Source organism: Bidens hawaiensis, unplaced genomic scaffold (genome assembly GCF_021521415.1).
Source record: "Bidens hawaiensis isolate Kalapana, Puna unplaced genomic scaffold, B.hawaiensis_p1.1 tig00020418_1, whole genome shotgun sequence".
Lineage (NCBI taxonomy): Eukaryota > Viridiplantae > Streptophyta > Magnoliopsida > Asterales > Asteraceae > Bidens > Bidens hawaiensis.
This window is the reverse complement of record NW_027493109.1, coordinates 347,540-370,482: the sequence shown is the minus strand read 5'-3', so window position 1 is coordinate 370,482 and position 22,943 is coordinate 347,540. Positions and strand designations below refer to the sequence as shown.

At 33.5% G+C, this 22,943-nt stretch overlaps 3 protein-coding genes and 1 pseudogene across 4 annotated transcripts; 3 read left to right on the top strand and 1 right to left on the bottom strand.

Annotated features, from left to right (window-relative positions):
• Positions 1 to 645: 645 nt before the first annotated feature.
• On the top strand, positions 646 to 3,595 carry LOC143560657 (cytochrome P450 CYP72A219-like). Its single transcript, XM_077048916.1, has 5 exons — positions 646 to 921; positions 1,945 to 2,165; positions 2,261 to 2,505; positions 2,678 to 3,062; positions 3,166 to 3,595. Exons 1-4 carry the CDS (start codon positions 819 to 821, stop codon positions 2,982 to 2,984), a joined length of 876 nt encoding a protein of 291 aa, XP_076905031.1. The 5' UTR covers positions 646 to 818; the 3' UTR covers positions 2,985 to 3,062; positions 3,166 to 3,595.
• Positions 3,596 to 4,965: 1,370 nt separating this feature from the next.
• On the top strand, positions 4,966 to 8,415 carry LOC143560656 (cytochrome P450 CYP72A219-like; annotated as a pseudogene). The gene is made up of 5 exons (XR_013140161.1): positions 4,966 to 5,242; positions 6,780 to 7,000; positions 7,108 to 7,352; positions 7,491 to 7,872; positions 7,964 to 8,415. The product of XR_013140161.1 is annotated as a cytochrome P450 CYP72A219-like (transcript).
• Positions 8,416 to 8,808: 393 nt separating this feature from the next.
• Positions 8,809 to 14,225, bottom strand: LOC143560655 (putative sugar phosphate/phosphate translocator At1g06470). Its single transcript, XM_077048915.1, has 12 exons — positions 13,673 to 14,225; positions 13,413 to 13,582; positions 12,527 to 12,612; positions 12,378 to 12,427; positions 11,900 to 11,967; positions 11,671 to 11,771; positions 10,916 to 10,928; positions 10,650 to 10,834; positions 10,466 to 10,552; positions 9,524 to 9,618; positions 9,202 to 9,349; positions 8,809 to 9,114 (listed from the first exon to the last, which is right to left on the bottom strand). Exons 1-11 carry the CDS (start codon positions 14,080 to 14,082, stop codon positions 9,232 to 9,234), a joined length of 1,383 nt encoding a protein of 460 aa, XP_076905030.1. The 5' UTR covers positions 14,083 to 14,225; the 3' UTR covers positions 8,809 to 9,114; positions 9,202 to 9,231.
• A 2,879-nt stretch (positions 14,226 to 17,104) lies between these two features.
• LOC143560636 (uncharacterized) lies at positions 17,105 to 20,828 on the top strand. The gene is made up of 8 exons (XM_077048900.1): positions 17,105 to 17,269; positions 18,058 to 18,275; positions 18,362 to 18,499; positions 19,138 to 19,216; positions 19,463 to 19,537; positions 19,774 to 19,840; positions 20,408 to 20,464; positions 20,555 to 20,828. Exons 2-8 carry the CDS (start codon positions 18,072 to 18,074, stop codon positions 20,691 to 20,693), a joined length of 759 nt encoding a protein of 252 aa, XP_076905015.1. The 5' UTR covers positions 17,105 to 17,269; positions 18,058 to 18,071; the 3' UTR covers positions 20,694 to 20,828.
• Positions 20,829 to 22,943: the final 2,115 nt, after the last annotated feature.

Below are 22,943 nucleotides of genomic sequence, written 5' to 3'. Positions count from 1 at the left end.
ATTTACGGGTATGAGTCTCACCAAACCTAGATATTCCTTTAACGGGTTATAACATCTCGTTATATTAAAAATTAATCTCACCAAATATTTGATATGAAAACCTTATAAAATAGGGATATACTAAAAATAATGTCAAATTTAAAAAAAAATATTATTTATAATTAGAAAAAAATTTTATAGTAAGAAAAATAAACAGATCATGAGTCTCACCAAACCCAGATAACTTTTAAACGGGTTAAACGTCTTATTTATTTGTGAAATCCTTTTATTATCAAACCCTAAGTATATTATTAACCTTATTAAAATAAATAAAATTAAAATAAAAATTTTAAAATATTATAAATGAAAAATGAAAATAACCCCGTAAAACGGGGGATAACTAGTAAACAATGTTCAAATCTAATATAGAAGACCACGTTTTCGTCAATCGGTGAGTTTGTGTTGTATTTGGTTTTTTCTTCTTTTATATTTATAAGTCTTCCCTTTAAACAATATCTATGTTTTTGACTATTACACATGGATGGTACGTACGTACACCATCAACCACTCATTACATAAATGCTTTGACTGGCCGGAACATTAACTCATCAATAAATACCTTCAAAACATCATAAACTTTTTCTCGTACCCACAACAACTAAGCCACGGCGATCACTAGAGTTTATTATGCTCTTGGAGTTGCATCAATAATATTCTTGTTTTGCATATGGAGAGTTTTGAATTGGTTATGGCTCAAACCGAAGAAGATCGAAAAGTTTCTAAGAGATCAAGGCCTCAAAGGCACCCCTTATAAATTCTTTTACGGTGACTTGAAAGAGATGGCACAAATGACAAATGAAGCCAAGTCTAAACCGATGAGTCTAACTCATAATATTGCTCCTCGTGTCTTGCCCTTCTTCCACAAATCCATCACCACTCATGGTATGTAAATTTGATTTTCTTATTTTTGTTATACCATGATCTTGATTTTTAGAGACTTGTTACACACATGTAACCGTGGTTGCAGAACGTCGGTCTAGTAGGGAGTTGCAAATACTCGGTTTAGACGGAGTTCGGGTATGGTAAATTATAAGTAAAAAACTTGGGAAATTGTATATATGTAAAAAATCATAAGTTCGCTAATATTTATAGCAAAACATGTGAATATCAATATAACTAAAAATTATACGTCTTTAAATCCTAAAGTATTACAAAAATTAATAGTAATTGATTAAAAATTGATATTCATTTTCTAATATAATAGTCATAGGAGTTATGTTTTGTTTTTATGAATCAAAATTGGCTTGAGTTAACCGACTAGATCTAATTATGGCCGAGGTTGACCATATTTGATCGATTTCGAATTCGAACTGGGTGGAGTTAAAGAAATTAAGTCGTCTCGGGCTCTCGGCACCTTACCTTGTAGCGATTACTCGACCTTATAGACCTACTTTTACAACATCGGATGTAAAGGCATAGAAGATGATATAAATAGAACATGAAATTCTTACAAGTAGAATCCATTTATTTCTTAGTTAATAATCATCTAATATATATACATATTTCTGTAAAATAAAATAAAAAAATAGTAGAAATTGAAGATAAACCAGTAATTCCTTTTGAACAGTGCCTCATTTTAATCACACGATATTTACAGCAGGTAAATAATATGAAAATTATGCTTTCTTAATTAGCAAACAATTGCATCGATCATCACAAAGTATAGTTGGACACATTCTAGAGTTACACATATTGTTATCAGTCGAACTTGAAAAGTTAACACATTGTTGTGACGAGCTACACACCGTTGTATCAAGTGTGCTAGATAACTATTTTCCAGAAGTGAAACAAACTTGGAAAGTCGGGTGCAGCGTTTTAGTACTAGATTCTTTTCAGTATCTTATAATGTATCTTAATATCTATATATCTAGATTTATTCTTTGACGGGTTTTTATCTACATGTAGGCAAGAATTGTTTTACATGGATAGGAACAAGGCCGGTACTACACGTATATGACCTGTCTATGATACGCGAACTCTTGGCTAATTATAATAAGTTTCAAAAGCCAAGGGGAGTAAATCCATTAACAAAGTTGCTAGTTAGAGGACTACTCGCTACCGAGGGTGATCAATGGGTTAAGCATAGAAAAATCATCAAACCCGCATTCCACATGGAGAAGCTCAAGGTTTCTTGCTCTTGTCTTTTCTTTTATTTTTCTTTTTTTCTAACAAGATTCTTATGCATCTAAAACCATCATTTGAATTATTATTCTTTTTGTAGTATATGGTGCCCGCTTTCTATGCGAGCTGCAGTGATATGATGGAAAAATTGGAAAATGCGGTAAGCACGAAAAGCTCATGTGAAGTTGATGTGTGGCCTCACATTCAAACTTTTTCAAGTGATGTAATTTCACGTACGGCGTTTGGTAGTAGTTTTGAGGAAGGAAGAAAGATATTTGAACTTCAAAGAGAACAATCAAAGCTAATTGCAAAGGCTGTAAGTTCGGTTTACATTCCAGGATCAAGGTAAGTTAGTTTCGAAACAATATTTTTTGAACTTGTATTTCTTTTACAAAATCAACAGTTGAAACTAGTAACAATATTATTTTCTAGTGTACTCTTTAATTGATTCTTAATGTGGTAACATATACAACTAGTTTTAGATAGTTTATTTTGCTGATAATATAATATCTAACAGGTTTTTACCAACAAAAAACAATAAGAGGATGAAAGAGATTCACCGACAAGTGAAGGACTCAATAAGCAGCATAATCAATAAACGTGTTGTTGCGATGAAAGCCGGGGAAGCTAGCCATGATGACCTTTTGGGCATACTTTTGGACTCCAGTTATGAAGAAATTAAACAGCATGGGAATACCAATTCTGGATTAAGCACCGATGAAATCATTGAGGAATGCAAACTCTTCTACTTTGCAGGGCAAGAGACCACCGCAAATTTGCTTGTTTGGACAATGATTTTACTAGGACAACACTCGGAATGGTAAACACGCGCTAGAGAGGAAGTTTTACATGTTTTTGGCGATCAAAAACCAAGTATTGATGGATTAAGTCATCTAAAAGTTGTAAGTTTTAAACACAACAAATTTACTAAATCCTTGTTGCCTATATATATTGTAGTTCTTAATATATGTTATTTTAAGTTTTTAACCCAATCTCATTTTGTAGATCAACTGTATCTTCAATGAGGTTCTAAGATTATTATATACACTGATTGTATTTCTTAGACGGCTAATACACGAAGAAACCAAATTAGGTGACTTAACCTTACCAGAGGGAACCATCGTCCAACTAAACATGTTGATATTGCACCACGAAAAAGATATGTGGGGTGAAGATGTAAACGAGTTTAAGCCTGAAAGATTTTCTGAAGGTATTTCAAAGGTCACTAAGGGACAAGCTGCGTACTACCCATTTGGTGGTGGCCCACGTATATGCATTGGTCAAAATTTTGCAATACTCGAAGCGAAAATGGCCCTTGCAATGATTCTACAACGGTTTTCTTTTAAACTATCTCCATCCTACTCACATGCTCCGCACACTATGCTTACTCTGCAACCTCAATTTGGTGCTCACTTGATCCTACACAAAATGTAGGCAACTTATTACATATTTCGTTTAATTTAAGATATATATTTTTTTTACTTAAAGTTATTTAGTTGCAACGTACGTAAATTTGGCAGTATCATATATGTAATACGTGTAATCGATTTTGCCTAGGATCATGTGTTGATTATCCAAAGCAACATCATATGTTTTTCCAAATAAATCGAGTAGAAACTCTAAAAGATTCCATACCGAATACTTTCATCTGTAAGATTACATAGTACCTTCTTAAGGATATATCGTGAATAGTTGACGAAATATTAGTTATACAGAAATCTTTGATTTTTTTTTCCTTGATAAGATAGGAACTATAATGTATCCAATTCACAAACAATAATAATATTAAAAATGAAAATGCTTAAAGATTTGGTATAGTTAGTCGTCACAGTGTAGTGATTGCTTAATTTCTTTTGATTCTACGAGTGTTTGATGCTGTTCAAACTGTTTACTACGGATTCCAGGCTAAGTAATTACTTTTGGTTGACAAATTTGGATCAGTTTGGTCAAGTAACAGCTGGTACACATAGTTTCCATTGCTGTTTTTGGTCTTTGTTTATAACCGTATTAAAGTTGTGATTTAATCCCAGTACTATAATAACCTAATCGATAACTACCGAATACACGTACATGTCTGACAGGTAAAAAAATCTTGTTACATATTTATTGATGGATGATGGTTGCTTCAACTCCCCTCTACTATTGAGTTACTAAATTATGATAGAAACCTTCTTTCTCTTTTTTTTTTTTTTTTGATTGTAGACTTCTCTGTTAATTTCTGGGTAAGATAAGGGGTAAGATTCTTCTTCTTTTTTTTTATGAGGGTACCATAAATGGCATTTACTAAATACATTTGTGATTTGACTGTGCAAGAAAACAATTGGGCATGCAATTGACTGACGGTCATCATGCATACAACGGACACGTGTAGAGAGCAATGGCTCAAATTAATTCTTTTAGGCATGCAAATTAAAGATATCCAATAAGTTTTTGTTTTTTTGTTTTTTATCAGAGTTCGTGACTATCCTCTTGGGACAGGATATCAACCCTCATACTGATTTTGACCGGAAGACCAACCACACATATTAATAATTATCCTCATGTCATTAGACCAGAAGCCATCTGTAGATATTCAACAATATTGTTTCCTATTTAAGAGAACACCTCCACACTCTGTAGCTAACAAATTCATGTGACATAGGTTAATTTGTGGAGGGCTTACAGTGACAACCACAAAAAAACCACATGGATGGTAACCATCAATCACTCATTACATAAAGGCTTTGACTAAACATTAACTTATCAATATAGATAGATCATCACCAACTTGAAAACATCATAAACTTTTTCTCGTAACCACAAACCATGGAGACCACTACAAGTTTTTGTGCTCTTGCATTTGCATTAATAATCTTCTTATTTTGCATATGGAGAATTTTGAATTGGTTATGGTTCAAACCGAAGAAGCTCGAAAAGTTTCTAAGAGATCAAGGTCTCAAAGGTACCCCTTATAGACTCTTGTATGGAGACTTGAAAGAAATGGCACAAATGACGAATGAAGCCAAGTCTAAGCCGATGAATCTAACTCACGATATCGTTCCTCGTGTGTTGCCATTCTACCACAATGCCATCACCACTCTTGGTATGTATTTGATCATTTTCTTATTTTTGTTATTATCTTGTAAGTAGAATTGTTGTAATGTACATGTAATGTAACTACATGGAAAATAAAATAAATAGGAAATGGAATTTTAACAAGTAAAATCCATTATAGGGTTATACGTTATCACTATGAGTCGAGCTTGAAAGTTGACACATTGTTATGATGAGCTAGACGCACCGTTATAGTTTGCTAGATAACTAATTTTCAAAAGTGAAACAAACTTGGAAACATTAATTTATTGGTGTATTTATCTAACATTGGAAAAACGATTTGTGAATATTTTGAATGAAAATTATAAATAGTGAATATTCTTGAATTGATACATGCAAATGTGCAAATAGTTTCATGTTTCTCGGAGGTCTTAGGGTCAAACCCCAACCCATGTGCGTGCTCTTAATATTAGCAGCACCGGAGATTCAAACTTGAATAATGGTGTATGATAAATGTTATGATATCTATAGTTATAAACATGTGTTGGAAACTTGGTATGTGAAAAAAAGAGACGTGAAAGTAGTTAAATTATATAATTTGAGCGATGAATTATTTAATATTTACGATTATATTATAAATATTTATAAATGACGGGTTTAAAATGATTTTTGAATTATTTATGATAGTGCATTGAACTCACATGTATGAAGAAGGGTTTAAATAAAAATAATTGTTTTGTAAGAAAAGTAGAACGACCTAAAATAAAACATACCACGTAAATAGGATATTACACAAGGGCGGATCTTCTTGGGGGCGGGGAGGGGTTGTGGCCCCTCATGTTTTCGGGTTTAGAAGTAGCAAAAAACTGAAAATAGATTGCATTATAGCTATTTTTTTATATTCTTTGAAGAGCTCAGGCAGGCTATGGTGGTCACTGTGGTCTTTTAGATGAAGAAGATGAATGTAATATATATAATATTAATTATTATGCAAATATTCAAGAGTCAAAAGTTAGTCTACAAGCTATTTTTTATATAGAGCTATATAGGCTGTGTAAAAGAAGTTATTGCACTACATTCCTGAAACACCATTAGACAAAAGTATTTTCAATATTTAGTATTTTAAAAATTCTTTAATATGTTACTATACATTATTTATTTAGCTATAATTTTATCACGAATAATTTTTGTCAATATGTTTTTCGGCTCCCTCAATACAACTGTCCAAGTTCCGTCACTGATATTACAACATGTAATATGACAATATACGGAATTTTGGCACGCTATAGATCTAAATCATCAACTGCTTTAATCCAAATGCCCGTATCTATTCTTAAGTTTATTAGGAAACTATGTATTCTTACAATAACCATGCCTCACATGTATATATATGTGAGCAGTGAGCACAAGGCGAAATTGTGATGCAATGAGTAAGTATATTGTTTTCACTATTCTCAAATTGTATCTAACTAATTAACTGCAACATTTTTATCTGTGGAACAATTTTCTAATTTATTTTATAATCTAAGAAAACAAATATTTGGTTATCTAGATTTTTCTTATAATGGGTTTTTATTGACGCGTAGGTAAGAATTGTTTTACATGGGTAGGAACAAGACCCATATTACACGTACATGAACCGTCTATGATACGAGAACTTTTGGCTAACTATAATAAGTTTCAAAAGCCAAAGGGAGTTAATCCATTAACAAAGTTGCTAATTAGAGGATTACTAGCTACCGAGGGTGATCAATGGGTTAAACACAGAAAAATCATCAACCCCGCATTCCACATGGAGAAGCTCAAGGTTTCTTGCTCTTGTTTTTCCTTTACCTTTTTTTTCTATTATTATTTTGTTATAAGTTGCTTATGCATAAAAAACCGTCGTTGGAATGATTATTTTTCTTTTTGTAGTATATGGGACCCGCATTCTATGCGAGTTGCAATGATATGATGGAAAAATTGGGAAAGGCGGTAATGTCACAAAGCTCTTGTGAAGTTGATGTGTGGCCTTATATTCAAACGTTTTCAAGTGATGTGATTTCACGTACAGCGTTTGGTAGTAGTTTTGAGGAAGGAAGAAAGATATTTGAACTTCAAGAAGAACAAACGAAGCTAATTGGAAAGGTTTTAAGTTCAGTTTACATCCCAGGATCAAGGTAAGTTAGTTTCCAAACAATATTTTTCTTGTATTTCTTTAACATAACCAACCGTCGAAAACTCTTTATTTTATTCTCAATGTGGTAATATCACTAGTTTTAGAGATTTTATTTTGCTGATGAAATAATATCTAACAGATTTTTACCAACAAAAAACAATAAGAGGATGAAACAGATTCACCAACAAGTGAAGGATTCAATAAGCAGCATAATCAATAAACGAGTTGTTGCGATGAAAGCAGGAGAAGCTAGCCCTGACGACCTTTTGGGCATGCTTTTGGACTCGAGTTATGAAGAAATAAAACATGGGAATACCAATTCCGGATTAAGCACTGATGATATCATTGAAGAATGCAAACTCTTCTACTTTGCAGGGCAAGACACCACCGCAAATATGCTTGTTTGGACAATGATTTTGTTAGGACAACACTCAGAATGGCAGACACACGCTAGAGAAGAAGTTTTACATATTTTTGGTGACAAAAAACCAAGTATTGATGAATTAAGTCGTCTAAAAGTTGTAAGTTTTTAGTGCTACAAATTTACTACATCGTGTATGCATATGTTGTGGTTCTTAATTTATGCTATCTTATCCCGGTCTCATTTTGCAGATTAGCATGATCTTCAACGAGGTTCTAAGATTATATTCAACAATTGCATTTGTTAGACGGCTAATACATGAAGAAACCAAATTAGGTAACTTAACCTTATCCGCAGGAACCATGGTCCAACTAAACATGTTGATATTGCACCAAGACAAAGATATGTGGGGTGAAGATGCAAATGAGTTTAAGCCTGAAAGATTCTCCGAAGGTATTTCAAAGGCGACCAAGGGACAAGGCGCGTGCCTCCCATTTGGTGGTGGCACACGTATATGCATTGGTCAGAATTTTGCAATACTGGAAGCGAAAATAGCTCTTGCAATGATTCTACAACGGTTTTCTTTTGAGCTATCTCCATCCTACTCACATGCTCCGCACACTAGAGTTACTTTGCAACCCCAATTCGGTGCTCACTTGATCCTACACAAAAATTAGGCAACTTATTGCATATCGTCATTTAATTTAGATATATCGTCTTTTAGATGGAACCTCTATGGTCATATTAGAAAAAGGTTGCCACAAACACATGATGTCGGTTTTGGTCATGTGTCACCCTTTTATATCTCTGTTTACACGTTCTTAAAAGCATCTTATGCATGATTACAGATCGAATATCGCCTTCCACTAGCTGTGCCTTTTAAGTTACATCCTTTAGGCTGGCTGTTAACTATATTAAAATGTCTATGGAATCATATGTAGTGTCAGCTTTTTGATCACATATGGATGTATAATATATGTTCATTTCCTATAAATATATGTATCAAGTATGTATTCGCATTCTCTTTCTAAAACCAATATTTTTTGAAACTCTTGTATGAAGAGAGAGATCTTGATGCATGTTCGTAGGTTTGTTACAAAGTCAACTTATATGGATATTCAACATGCAAGTGGCTCTAGTAACGTTAGAGGTGCATACACGTAGCGTACAAGTTACATATATGTAACTTCTTGAGTTGCATATTTTTTAAAACAAAGAAAATTGATACATGATTATATATTGCTGTGCAACAAAACTGGATTTGACATCACAAAATGAAGCCCAAAAAGTACACAAATTTACAAAAACAAAACGACTAACTAATCATATTGTGTTCGTCCGACATCTTCATGCATTTGTATTGAACAGATCAAAACAACAATATGGACATCTGCACAATTACCTGCAGATAAAAGTCTTTTTTACACTTTTACATGCTGACGTGGATGCCATGAAGACTAGTTAGGTTATCGATTACAAAAAAACTTACTTGTAATGGAGCATGTGATATCATACGCAGTCAAGAACCGTCTTCCTCGTCTTCCATATCCTCAAGAATAACATATTTTGCATGGACATTGTTGTTAATTTCTTCCACGTCATCTCCACTTGATATATTATTTTGTAACTTTTGGTACCTGACAAATATAAGTGGGAAATATTATGTACCAACTACCAACCTTACAAGGAAACCACTCGCACATGCAAACAATCTTTCGATAAGAATTAATGTAATATGATTATGATTACGACTATGATTTTGATTTGTTACTGAAAACAACTTTAAAAGGGAGTCTTTCCGGATAACTTACTTGTACCAGTTGAATAGACTCACACCAAACATAATTGTGACAAGACCGGCTCCTTTCAGCCATGTAAACTCATCATGAAAGTAAAACACTGCAACCTGAAAATAAAATAAACAATCAGTAACATAAATATATAAGAAATTGCCTGTATTTATTTATTTTTATTGTTTTAAATTCATTTTTAAGCATATTTTTTCCTCTTATGACTTTTAAGATGCAGGGTTTTGGAAATTTCCAAGTATGTCGCTGAGACGTGCTATTTTTATAAACGTCTTGATATGAATTTTGTTTAAAATCGAGATGTGAGTAGTAATGTACAAGTTATTGAAGCACAAGCACACATGTCATCAAAGCTAGCTCACGGTATCGTTTCAGTTTAGTTCTTTTATTTTGTATAAAGTGACAGTGTTTACAATATTATGTATATACTGTTACAAAGCGTTTATTTCTATCTACGTTTTGAAAAATGTTTTCTTCAAAATCGAACAGATCAAAGATAATTCATGTCTTTTCTTTACTGTGACAAACCGAACCAATATCGTCAGAACATCAGTATGCCGTTAGTGCCGGTTTTAAACATTTTAGCATTTGGTTAGACGATTTTTTAAAATTCGATTTCGCATTTATTTAGTTCCGTTTTTACGGCGTAACTTTTTCGTGATTTACAAATATACCGTCATCAAGTATTATTTATCTGCATTCAAATGCTTGATACCACGCTGCCGCAACGCACGGTATCTCCCAGTCCCACTTGTGATATTTTGTTTGCTTAAATTTTGGAATATCTTAATGCCTGATCGTGACGACCCGCTTCTTCAAAATTACAATAATATTGGTTCTGATATTTCATATTGTATTGCAATTTATTAAAGGTTTCCAATTAACTTTCTGGGAGTTTTTTTTCCAAGTATTTAGTTTCATGAGTCAAAGATGATGTCATCATACCAGTATTGTGACAGCTTCCTTTACAACTCCAGCAATAGTCACTGTTACTGCACTTGTTAATGAAACAAGAACATACTCTGTCAACACCTGCAATGAATAAGAAAGTATGTTGGTTTTTTATGGTATTAAACCTAGAATGTATCATAAAGTGTGACGATTGAATATTACTAAAGAAGTGACTTGCCATAAAAAATGCTAGAGCTCCACCCAAAAACAGTAGTAGGGCACTTCGCGTTATATGCCACGAACTATCAAAATAACTACTTTTTCTAAATTCATCCCATGGATCCATTATGAGAGAGAATAAAGCTGTTGCAACCGCCATTACTGGAGTTACATAGCTCATCAGCACCAAGGGATTTTTTAAACCTGTTAAAGAAATAATAACAGATTATATATATAAACAGATGTTTGTATATGTATGTTTTAACAGCAAGGAGATGTGCGTACCATAGACTTCTTTCTGCAAGTTTGATAGGCATCAGCAATAATCAATAATTTTTCCAACCCAGCAAAAATAAATCATGATATTAGTATAAATGATAGAGTATAATATATATAAGCTTGTAAACGAACCGAACGTTCAGAATGAAGTGAACCGTTCGGTTAGAATCGGTTGGAAGTATGCTTATGGCTGTTTATTTAATAAACAAACGAACATGAACAGATTTTTTTGTTCATTTAGTTAAACAAACGAACAAGAACACAAGTCTCGCATTTACGTTCGTTCGTTTAGATTTGTTTATGTTCTTCCGTTTAAGTTCATTTATGTTAGTTTACGTTTATTTAAGCTCGATCATTTACGTTCATTAATATATTCATTAAATTTCTTTTGACCCAACACATTGTTGTTCACATTATGTTCATTCATCTACTTTTAGCTATGTTCGTGTGTTTACGTTTGTGAACCATTCACTTATACCGTTAACGAATGAACATAAGCGAACGTGCACATTATTTTTTACTATATGAAAATGAACAAGAAACCCCCCGTTTGTTTTATTGTTAGTGTTCGATCGTTTGTTCGGTTAAAGCCAAACGAACGGAAGCAAGCTCTATCTGTATCATTCGGTTTGTTTACAAGCCTAAATATATATAAACAAGTTAGAAATTACAACCACCACCAACACCACCGTACCCAGTAAATCCCACAAACAGCAGGGTGGGAAATCAATGAAATAAGTAATCAAACATATACACGATACCTGAAGAAGGATCTGAGTCATGGTCCAACGAAAACCAGACATAACAGCAGCAAGCATGACAAATATGAAACCCCAAAATTCAAAAGCGGTCTCTTTTGCAACTGTAACAGATGACATACCATTACAAGTAAACAAGCATTAGAAGTTATTTGTATATTTATGCTGATAATTAATAAGCATAAATATTAATCCTGGTGTTTGCAGTCAAATTCAGAGTTCAGCAAGATACCTGTTAATAAAATCCCAAAAGATATTATCAACATAATGCCTAAAAGTTTAACACTTGGGGTCTCCAACCTACAAGGTAAACTTGATATTAGCATCATAATAATAATATATTTACTCACAAGCTGAGCTCGAGCTGTCAAATAGAGCTCTAAACGAGCCAAGCTCAAGCTCTCTTAAGTTAAATGAGCTGAGCCCCCTATTCATCACACAATTCAAAAAATAGAAGCTAATATAACAATCTGAAACACAGCAATTAAATTCATGTTTAAGTTGGCTAAATGAACATCCGATCCTTTTTACATAGCGTGATTATGTATATCTTGTTCAATTTTAAGAGATAAAAGCTGGATTTGAGATGCAAAATCAATTTTATAATTTATTCCACTGGTGGCATATAGAAGATATATCATATATTATTAATATGGACTGACAGTGATATGTAAAAGGGTGTTTAAAATATAAGCGAAAAGTAAAAATACCTGAATGCAAAAGCAAATATTAAGAGAAATATAGGAGATGCAGATTTGCACTGCAAACATGAAAAAGGTTAACAAAATCATAAGCATCCCACAATGGCATTAATATTAAAGGTATTACAACATAATATGAATAAAGAAAGATGACTAACCATAGTAGCAAATGTTACAGAGATAAAAACAAGGGATTCATTGCTCAAGTTGATATCCAGAGCTGTTGCAAAAGCCGTAGGGACAACTGTGAAAGGCAAAATCCATCTGTAGCATTAGTTATTAGAAAAGTTAATTAAACTAGCAACAGGTAGGAAAACAAAGACATAGACTTGCATCAAACATTATGCCGCCATACAATAAGAAAACATAAATGCAGAAATCTACTACATTTATCAGAAAAAGGAAGTGGAACAAGGGATATATATTGCTGAAAAGCACCATGTAAAAAAAGTAATCATTTTTCTATAATAGTGTCAAGAAAGCCATATAACACTCAGAAAAATGACAAAACCATATTTTAGAATGTAAAAAGTAATCATTTACTTCATTGTCATAGTATTTATATGGAACTTCTCCACCATCTTATAGAGCAAAAAAGATAAGTCAAAAGGCGTAGAAACACCAAGTGTCCAAGTTATATGGGCCTTATGGGGCAGCGTTTCTGGTTTTGTATTCTTCGCCAAAATCACATCAGCTTATTAATCAGAAGGTGTGTAGATGAGAATGTAAAATTAACATGGGCTCAGGTGAGAATCCAAAACACCCTACGGAAAGCATTTCCTGAAGGCCAAACTATGAGCACTAGTTAGAACTTAGAAAAATGACACATAAAAAGGCATCTAATTATACCAAAAAACCAACAAGAGCATAGCAGTATATGTTAATAGACAGAGTAAGTCAGGAACCCCTTACAAACAATACTAGCTCTATTGTGTGCAAGCTTATTACATCTATGATATCAACAAAACCAGAACTATTTTCTTTTTGTAGACTTTTAAACAACCTTTTTTGATTAAAAACTTAAAAAGGGTACTCAGTACTCACCTCTCATAAAGTAGTCCTTTCGTGCCATTGACACGGTGGGTTCAAATCTGTGTGACCAAAAGTAGGTAATGCCCCTTGACAAAACAGCTTGCATTGAAAAATGAACCGAATTCATCAACAAGGGAGCAGGAAACTTTCCCATATCATCTCCCAGTAGAGTCTTATTATACCTATTTACCATCAACAAACACATCCTAAAACCGCAACTCAACACCAAAGACATACCAAGCTTGCAATCTCAAAAAAAAACGAACACTTACAGAGTCAACAACGTACTGAAAATGTACCACATAAGTATCAAAAACAACGTCTTGAGTATATCGGAAACAGCAATACGACTCTTAGACCTTGACAACCCATCCTTACGTTTGTTAACAAAACCACTGTATTTCGAACCTATCTCTCTATCAATATCATAACCATTTTCAATATCAAAAGACGCATAATTCTCATTCTTATTATTAACCATTCCTATTGCACTATTACCATCACCAACTACTTGAAGCACCGGCAGTTCAAAATCATCATCCGTCTCCGAATTATTCACACTCACGCGGTCCGATCCACCGTTTAAAACAACACTCTTCCCGTCATTTCCACCCCATCCGGAAAACGAAGGATCCCGATGAAACCCTAACTTCTGATTATAAACATGTTCACCTTCCACCATCTTATAATCCCCAAATCACAATCACTAAACCCTAACTTCAACCATGAACATTCAATTAACTAATTAAGTATCAAATTTGACCTAATTCGTGTAGTTCTGAAGTCAAACTGGTCAACATATGGTCTGTATCGACAATAGGATCACAATTCACCTGCTAATTATGAAATACAGCAAACATTGAATCTCGGAATTGATTGATTGCTTTGTAAAAGTAAAAATTTCGATCAAGTTGTGCGTAAATTTGTTGAAACGACGCATACCTTGTAATGAAGAGATAATACGAATGAATTATGAATTCAAACGTCAATCGAATTCATAGAGTTTGAAAAATGTGGATCTTCAGATGCAGAGAGAGAAATTATATAACGCAAATTGACCTCTACAATAATAATAATAATAATAATAATAATAATAATAATATTGCACATGAGTCGTTATGCTTCTTCGTGTAGAATTTTAAGATCGTACCAACTCCACCTAATTAGTAATGGACATTTAATTTTCTTTACTAAAAAATAAGATGTTTTATGGCATGTGACGTCCGATTAGTAGATGGTATATTTTTGTTTTATGAGTGTAAACCGTGTAATGGTGTTGTAGTCTCATATACATATATCACACACACAACAATAAAATAATAATACATTACATACCTCGCAGGCGACAAATAACCTAACTAAAGTACTTTCATTTTCTATATATTAACGCCATGTTGCCTTTTAATCGCCCAACTACGGATAGCCTAACTAAAGTACTTTCATTTTCTATATATTAAATTTATTTTCCATGAATGTCGGTATTGTACCGGTAACCGTACCAATTAAGATTTAGCGTAATATCACATTGAAAACCAAAGCGAGTATTGTATCGAAGAAAACGTACCAGTACTAATAAATTTGATACAGCAGTTACAACTGTTAACTTTGCCCATACTGAAATACTCATTTGTTTAATACTTAACAGGTACAAATATTACAGCCACTAGCTTGGTCTGGTAATCAAATGGTTATACGTTCTAGTTTCACTTAAGACATGAGATAGGTTAAAAAAACTAGCTATTTACAAAAAAAAGGGTTAGGAATGAGCAAATGGTATTGATACGGGTAACGAAACGAGCATTTTAGTACTGGTATCAATACCAAAATTTTAAGAAAATCAGAATCATGAATTAAGTATGATGTTGTTATGGTACCAAGCTCATGCATTATAAGTGTAATTTAATGGACTATGGACTCAAAAATCAGAAATGGGAAGTTCATATTTTAACCTTTGATCAAAACATACAAACAAGGTAATTTGATACTGTTTTACAAAAAGATTCTACTTGCCACTAAACAATATAAAATTTGTTGTTATTGAAAGATGTCAAGCTCAAGCATACATGCAATTTCACTTTTCAGTTCATGATATTGACCTTTTAACATGAAGGATATATTGTCTAAAAAAGGAATATTCCCTCAATTGTTCTCTTTGTGGACACACATGATTCATGTTGGAAATTGGGATGAATTCAAGAACCTTGAATTTTGGTTGATCGACTTCTTTAGTAATTGACACAATACAAGTGTTACGTGTCATCCTTAATTTTCTTTTTTCATAATCTAAAATGTTATCAATTGATGATATGTTCTTCTTGTCAAAACAGTATATTGGTCATGTTAAACACAAAATTATTTAGCATCAAAATACATAAATAATGCTAACATCAAAAATAAAAATAAACAATTACATTATTTGTGTTTTGTCTATATTGAAAAATAAATCTTATGCTCTTTAACTTCAATAATTACAGTTATTGTCGTTTCGTGTAATTTTATTATGGATCTAGTCCTTTTGGCGAGTTGGGATAGAAAGAAAACTTTAAAATAATGCTCACGATTTGTTATGAATCTTATGAGCCCGACCCAGTAACCCAATATCCATGAGCCCAACTAGACAAACCAACTCAAGGCCCACAAATAATAAGTATAAGAAAAAGAAATTTGGATTGGATTAGGGGAACGAATACAATATGTGTCCGAGTATCTTTTCGCATCTCCTGCTCTGAAATCTCTGGTCTTCCCATCTCCCTTTCTCTTTGGTTTTTGATATATTCACTTGTAACCGTTTAACAACCTTAATAAATTTAACTTCGAGTTTGATTATGAATCTGGTCATAGTTGGTTATGATAAGATCTAATCACTACATGATGATTCCATCAACTTTCAATTGATAGTTCTTGACACACATCAAAAGCTCATAATTCATTAGAATGATCAATCACACTATTTTCTTTATAAACACTTTCAAACATACTTATGATGTAAGATTTTCAATATGCGAAATGTGTCACATTGAATTAAAGGCACATGAGCTACAAGATAAGATTGATTAAAAAATACATACAAAAACTGGCATTTTCTAACACGTCTTAACCCGTTTCTATTAAACACAAAAATACTCAACACAAATATAACAATTACATGACCCTATATTTATACCAAACTTTAAACAAATCAATTTTAATCCAAACTCAATTTAATAAACAAAAATAATCCTAACCTATAAACCTAAACACATTCAAATTCAAATAATTAACCAAAACAAATTAATCTATTCCCATTATATAGTGAAGGGTCGAGATACGGTACAATAATGCTTTAACGTACGCTTAAAGGCAAAACCTAAAAACGCTCAACCAAAAACGTTAAACCAAAACCTAAAACGCTCAAAAACGGTTTTCGTGAAAAAAAAAGGTAAAAAAATTGATCGATTAACGATCCAAAACTGATTTTTTTCGATGAACCAATGATTAATTAGATGTGTATTGACGATTCTGAGATGTTGGGATGCGATTGTATGGATCGATTCATGAAAAAAGGGGATTCACATACCTATTATACGATAAGCTATTATTATATTGAATTTTTTCCCATATATTCGAATCCAAATCTTTATCTTAAATAAAAAAACGGGTCGAATCTTTATCCGTTCGGGTTCGATACCTATATATTATTCTCACATTTAATAAACTTCAACGCAAGAAAACCAACTAAAATACAAAATACCGAAACTACCCTGGAGATTGGGTGGTACAATACCTACCCGCCGTAAACTAACCGGCCGGAAAATAATATCTTTCTCCGATCTCGATTCATCTGACGTCAGAATTCCGATCGTAATATCCGATACCGTTTACAGCTACAGGTAGTCTAATTTTGACCTAATTTTGATCTAATTCATTCATTCGCAATTGATATTATCTGGTTGTTATGTTTGAAGATCGGCCAATTAATCTGAATTTTTAGGGTTTTTACGTGTCGAACGATGAATATCTCAGTTCAACGTGTGTTTTGACCTAATTTGTTAATAATAAGATAATTAACCATAAATTTGTGATTGATTGGAGCATTAAGTTAGGGCTGATGATTGAGTACTTGTCATAACTGCATTAATCATGTTATTATTGTGCATCTGGTTGAATTTGAATGACTGATAATAATAATATTATTATTATTATTATTATTATTATTATTAAATGTCTGAATTCAACATGTATGAACTTTACTTGGCCAAGTTACGATCGGTTTCGGTTCGGTTTTTGGCCGTTTTCGGTGGAGAAAATTACAAACCGGTTTCTACGTAATTGGTTTCAAACCGGTTCTTTTGTCCACCTCTATTTAAAACCTAATATATTACTACTATACATAATTGACACTTTGACCGTATAACAATTTTTGTTGAAATAACCTTGGGAGCATAAAATCAGGGGTGTTGTTTAAGCTTTTGTCATGTCTGGCGCTATCACACAAGTTTTATGCATAACTACAACAATTTCACCCTTGGATCTCAAACTCAATGCAGCATTATTGTTTTTAGATAGATTTTAAATGAAGTTGTTTATTTGGTAGAGTATCTTCAACTGCAACTTCAAATTTGAATGAATGTTAGAATATTGATCATGTTTTAAAAGAACTTTTTACTGCGTACTTCAGGGCTGTACTGGAAAATGAGATCAACTGACCAAATTGTGGGAGAATGGGGTGCAAAGCCAGTGAGAAGAATCCCTACTTTGGTTGATCTTTGTGTTCAAAAAGCTATAGATAATGTTAGGTATTTAGGTGATGTAGGAGAGACGGACGCGTATCTTTTAGAACGGTTTTTACCGCATTGTACTGAAGAACAGCTTAAGCATATCGAGGATTCAACTGAGGTAGTTAATGCCTTTTAACATAGTTTTGTTTTCTAACAAAAATCGTGTTTAAATTCGAGATATTTTAAGTATTGTATGTTGTGCAGGACCGAGATTTAAGCCCGGTTACTAATAAGCTATGGAAGAACTTTTACACAAAACAGTTTGGTGTCAAAAGCACCAACGTTGTAGTTGAAAGAATGAAAGAAAAGAGAGTTTCGTTTAAATGGAGACAATTGTATGAGGTACTAATATTTCCTTTCCCATCAAAAGTTTTCATGACTCATTTTTTATTCTGTTTGTGTATCATAATATTGTTGCTAAAATGTTATTTACATTTTGTTAGTATCCGGAAAATGATAACTTTTTAGAAGATTTAACCAGTTTTGAAAATTTAATATGCTAATATATCATCATCATCATCATCGTACAAAGTATATCCCACCAATAGCAAAGCTATGGTAGGGTCTGAGGAGGGTAAGATGCAGACAGCCTTACCTCTACCCCATAGGGATAGAGAGGGTGCTTCCGGTGAGACCCCCAGCTCGATAGTAGTTTTGCATCAAGCCTTGGACATAAGATACATAACACTCAACCATCGGGACACCGACCGATTGGTGCATGTATCCTTGTCTTTCGGCTATCAACGCCACCACATGATGCCTGATTAACCTTCCGCCACTTTTAACGTTATTTTCACGAGATTAGTAAAATAACGTCAAAATTAGTGCAATTTCACTTTTGCCCACCCGAGGGTTCACACATATATACATTATATGTGTGCGCCGCAAGCATCACTTTTGCCCACCCGAGGGTTCACACATATATACCTATATACATTATATACATTAATATGCTAATATATAGGTTGCTCAATCTGTAGGCAAAGTTAAAGGACGTTGAGGAGGCCCAACAAAAATCATTTGAGCGAATAAAGCAACTGTATAAAAAAGAAGATGCTAGTAAGTTCATTTATTATGCTTGGTGACCTTTTTGCCTTATGTTTACTTGATTTGTTTCTTGCACTGCTGACTTTTGTTTAGTCAGCTTTAAGTTGCAATTGACGATGTTGATATCTTCACACCCGTAGCGTAATTTAGGAATAAAAATGCTTTATAAATTTCGTTTTGAATATGAAGCTTATTATTTATGTTGTATTTCTGTATATATATTATTATTTAGAATTGACCATTCTTATGTTATGACAGAGAAGCAAAGTCGGCAAGTTCAATTGTGCACCAAAGTGCCTCCGTCCAGCAGCTATAAAAGGAGTTTTTATGGAGGTACCTTATGAATTTCAATAGTTAATACTTAGGGGGTGTTTGGATGAGCTTTAAAATTGTTTTTTTGCTGATTTGCTTTTTGAAAAGCTCCAATTTGAAGCTTTTGGAGTAGATTTGCCAAACACATTTTGCTTTTCAACAAGCAAACAAGCAACTTTTAAAAGCTCATACAAACACCCACTTAATATTATCAAATATTATGAGCTTTATGACATTTGTTGATGTGGCTTCTGTAGGGCCCGGTAGCTGCAGTAATACAAAGAGTGGAATAATGAAGAAAGCCAAACAAGAATTCCTTAAGAGGTACTTACCATTGAAATAGTATATCATTGTTCATTTTCAGAAGTATTGTTTGTGTTATCATAAAGTTTTTATCAGGGGTCATGGAAATAAGTAGTTTTTGGGTTGTCATTTATAACCTGTTTAATAAACAAGTTGACATGTTATACCTGCTTAGTTAAACATGTTGTTTAAGATTAAAATAAGAGTACAAAATATTTTACAAGGTCAACCAACCAACCAACCTGCTTACGACCTATTTAACCCATTTATAACCATCAACTTTTGACTCGTATTGATAAATGGGTTATGCATAGATAAATGAGTTAGAAGAGTCGAGCTGGAGCTCTTATAAGTTAAACGAGCCGAGCTAGAGCTCTCATAAGTTAAACGAGCCAAGCTCAAGCCTAGTTGAGCTCAGGTTCGGCCCGGCACATTTACACCTACACAGGTCGTGCTCGTGTTCTTTTAAAAAAAATTAGGTTAGGGTTAATGTTTGACACAATAAATAGACGGGTCGTGTCAGGGTTTATCAGTTCAACCCTACAAGATTTGACGGTTTTTTAATGTTTTGGTTGATTTTTTCGACAGTCGAGAGCTCCACAACCTATCTGCTATGAAGAAAGTTGCTGTGCATAACAATCGCAGGTAATGTTATAGTTAATATCTGCGTAGAACCAATAGCTGTCTTTATTGATCGTGGCCTAACCATCGAGAAATCTTATTATTATCGTGCAGTGTTCCATCTATAAGGAAACCAATTCATATAATGAAACCAATTCATATACCTGGAAAGTCTGCTGCTTCAAGTTCCAAGTTTAGTACAGTACACCAACCGCAAGAAGATTCTAAAAAGCCTATTATAAAGTTGCGTTAAAAAAATCCGAATGTTTCAAAGTCAGTGTTTGTTTTTCTGTTTACCAATCAGTATTTTTGTTAATCTCTGTATTCCAAAATTATTCAGTTTGACAAGTGTATCGTTAAATTTCGGTTTTTAAGGGCTGGATGGAAATAGTTTGCATTAAGATGGAATTTTATAAGCTCGGATGGGACGGGAGATTGGTATACAATCGAGAAATGCAGGGCATTGAACCCAGCAGGGCTAAATGGAAATATAACTTCCTCTAGTTGTCCACCTGTATGGTTCCATTTTGTGCGCTTCCTTTTCGTGTGCATGGGCGGATGAAAGCGGAAACCACATTTGATTTCGAGGGAGTAAAAGTATAATGTGACCTAGGTTTGTTATGAAAATGATATAGTGAACTGAAAGTCCACAATTTTCTAAATGCTGCTTTAAAATCACAAAAGAATTTGAATCTTGAAACATTAAATCAAAGTTAAAAGAAATTGAAAGAAAAACTTTCAAGAATTAGTGTTTATGATAGGGCACGTGTAACCGGTTATTTTATTATATGCTAATTATATAGTTAATTTAAAAGCAGGGTCGTCTCCGAGAATTTAAATACCTCGGCCGAGCTGAAATAAAAAGGTTCGTAGGCCTTAACAAATAACGAAATATATAAGCTAATTTTTATAAACGCCGATTAATGTTATAACAATAAATATATAACAAAAATATAATACCAAAATTTTTGAAACCCAAAAACTTAATATTTGTACGAGTTTTAATACAAAATTTATTAAAAATAATATATTTTATATACTCAATTTTTTAAAAATTGTTAAAAGAATTTTAAATGGTATGTTGAAATAAAAGTTAAGGGTGTAACTATTTTTTCCATTACCTAAAACTTGGTTTTTTTGTCATCTTCTCCACCAAGACTTTCCGGAAAAGTTATCCGGTGAACCTATTTTTCCGGTGACTTTTTAACACCAAAATTAACGACTGATTCGACTAATTGACAATGCCGTTTGACTTAAGATCTTTTATATATCAAACATATATATGTAAAAAAAAGTTTGTACCCCCGAAACTTGCGTGCCCCGCCGGGGGGCGACTTACACACTCCCCGGTCCGGCCCTGTGTATAAGTATTATTTAATGATTACATTTTCAAGATTTCAAGTTGTTTAGATTTTAAACTTCCAACCTTTTGGTTGTGAGGCACATACCCAGGGCCAAGGGTGGACCTACCCATGTGGTACGAGAGTTGGCAGTTTCTTCGAATTTATTTTATGTTATTATAGTGTAAATATTCTGACAGACTTCAGTGATTTATAGTGATAGTCAATCTAGAAAATTTTCAATTGAGTCAACCACTACACATACCTTAACCACCATGATATAAATGATGCTTCTATAATACATTGTCTTCCTATTATGCTTCTATGATAAAGAATCAAACTAAGATAATGAAATTTAGAAACATATTCCAACACCTTTTAAGGTGCTTTTATTACCCAATACTTAACATGAAGAACGCGAACATCGTGTTTCCGGATAGAATTTTACTTGCCGGAATTCAAACCGGCTAAGTCATCTAGCAACGCCCGGCAGGGTCCCTCTAATTCTCCCTGCAAGGTGTTGTTAGCCATGTTGAGTGTCCAGAACCCCAAAAAGGAAATGGCACGTGGTTTAGTTGACGTGCCTATTTGTCCGAATTGGAGAAGTTGATGTCGACCGCATTGTCAGTGAGACAAGTAAAATGCCACCTGCGATGAGTGGACATCAACGTCTCCACTGGCAACAGAACATGCACGTCGAGTAAACCACGTAATTTTCATTTTTCAGGTTCTGGATGCTGGACGTAGCTAACAACACCTTACAAGGACCCTGTTGGGCGTTGCTAGCCGATTTAGCTAGTTTAGCCGACAAGAGGCTGGACCAATGACCATTATAGACGAGTGGCGGTGCTCGTGGTGTTTTTTTTAATCGGATTCCATGGCGGATTCGATGATTATGAAGATGAAGAGGGTTTGAGTGATCAACTTAATGCATGGAGTAGAAGGGTATTAATATTGTTTTGGTTACCTAACAGTCTCACCATCTATCACCTTAATGCAGAAGTTGCTAAAAACATTTAATTTGTTTGTTATATTTGTTTTTTTCTTCCTTTCTTTAGCTTTTATTTATTTTAACACGCATCAAGAGTTTATGCTTATAACGTAGTAGAGTAGCCAAATAGGGTTTCATGAAAACCATCTACTGATCTTGTTTTACGGTATAA

Coding starts and splice junctions, on each gene's coding strand:
- LOC143560657 (XM_077048916.1), top strand. CDS start 819: ATGGCACAAATGACAAATGAAGCCAAGTCTAAACCGATGAGTCTAACT. Junction 922..1,944: donor CAAATCCATCACCACTCATG/GTATGTAAATTT, acceptor ATCTACATGTAG/GCAAGAATTGTTTTACATGG. Junction 2,506..2,677: donor GTTTACATTCCAGGATCAAG/GTAAGTTAGTTT, acceptor AATATCTAACAG/GTTTTTACCAACAAAAAACA.
- LOC143560655 (XM_077048915.1), bottom strand. CDS start 14,082: ATGGTGGAAGGTGAACATGTTTATAATCAGAAGTTAGGGTTTCATCGG. Junction 12,428..12,526: donor CTGTAACATTTGCTACTATG/GTTAGTCATCTT, acceptor TCATGTTTGCAG/TGCAAATCTGCATCTCCTAT. Junction 11,968..12,377: donor ATATTTGCTTTTGCATTCAG/GTATTTTTACTT, acceptor TTTACCTTGTAG/GTTGGAGACCCCAAGTGTTA.
- LOC143560636 (XM_077048900.1), top strand. CDS start 18,072: ATGAGATCAACTGACCAAATTGTGGGAGAATGGGGTGCAAAGCCAGTG. Junction 19,217..19,462: donor GTATAAAAAAGAAGATGCTA/GTAAGTTCATTT, acceptor ATGTTATGACAG/AGAAGCAAAGTCGGCAAGTT. Junction 19,841..20,407: donor AAACAAGAATTCCTTAAGAG/GTACTTACCATT, acceptor TTTTTTCGACAG/TCGAGAGCTCCACAACCTAT.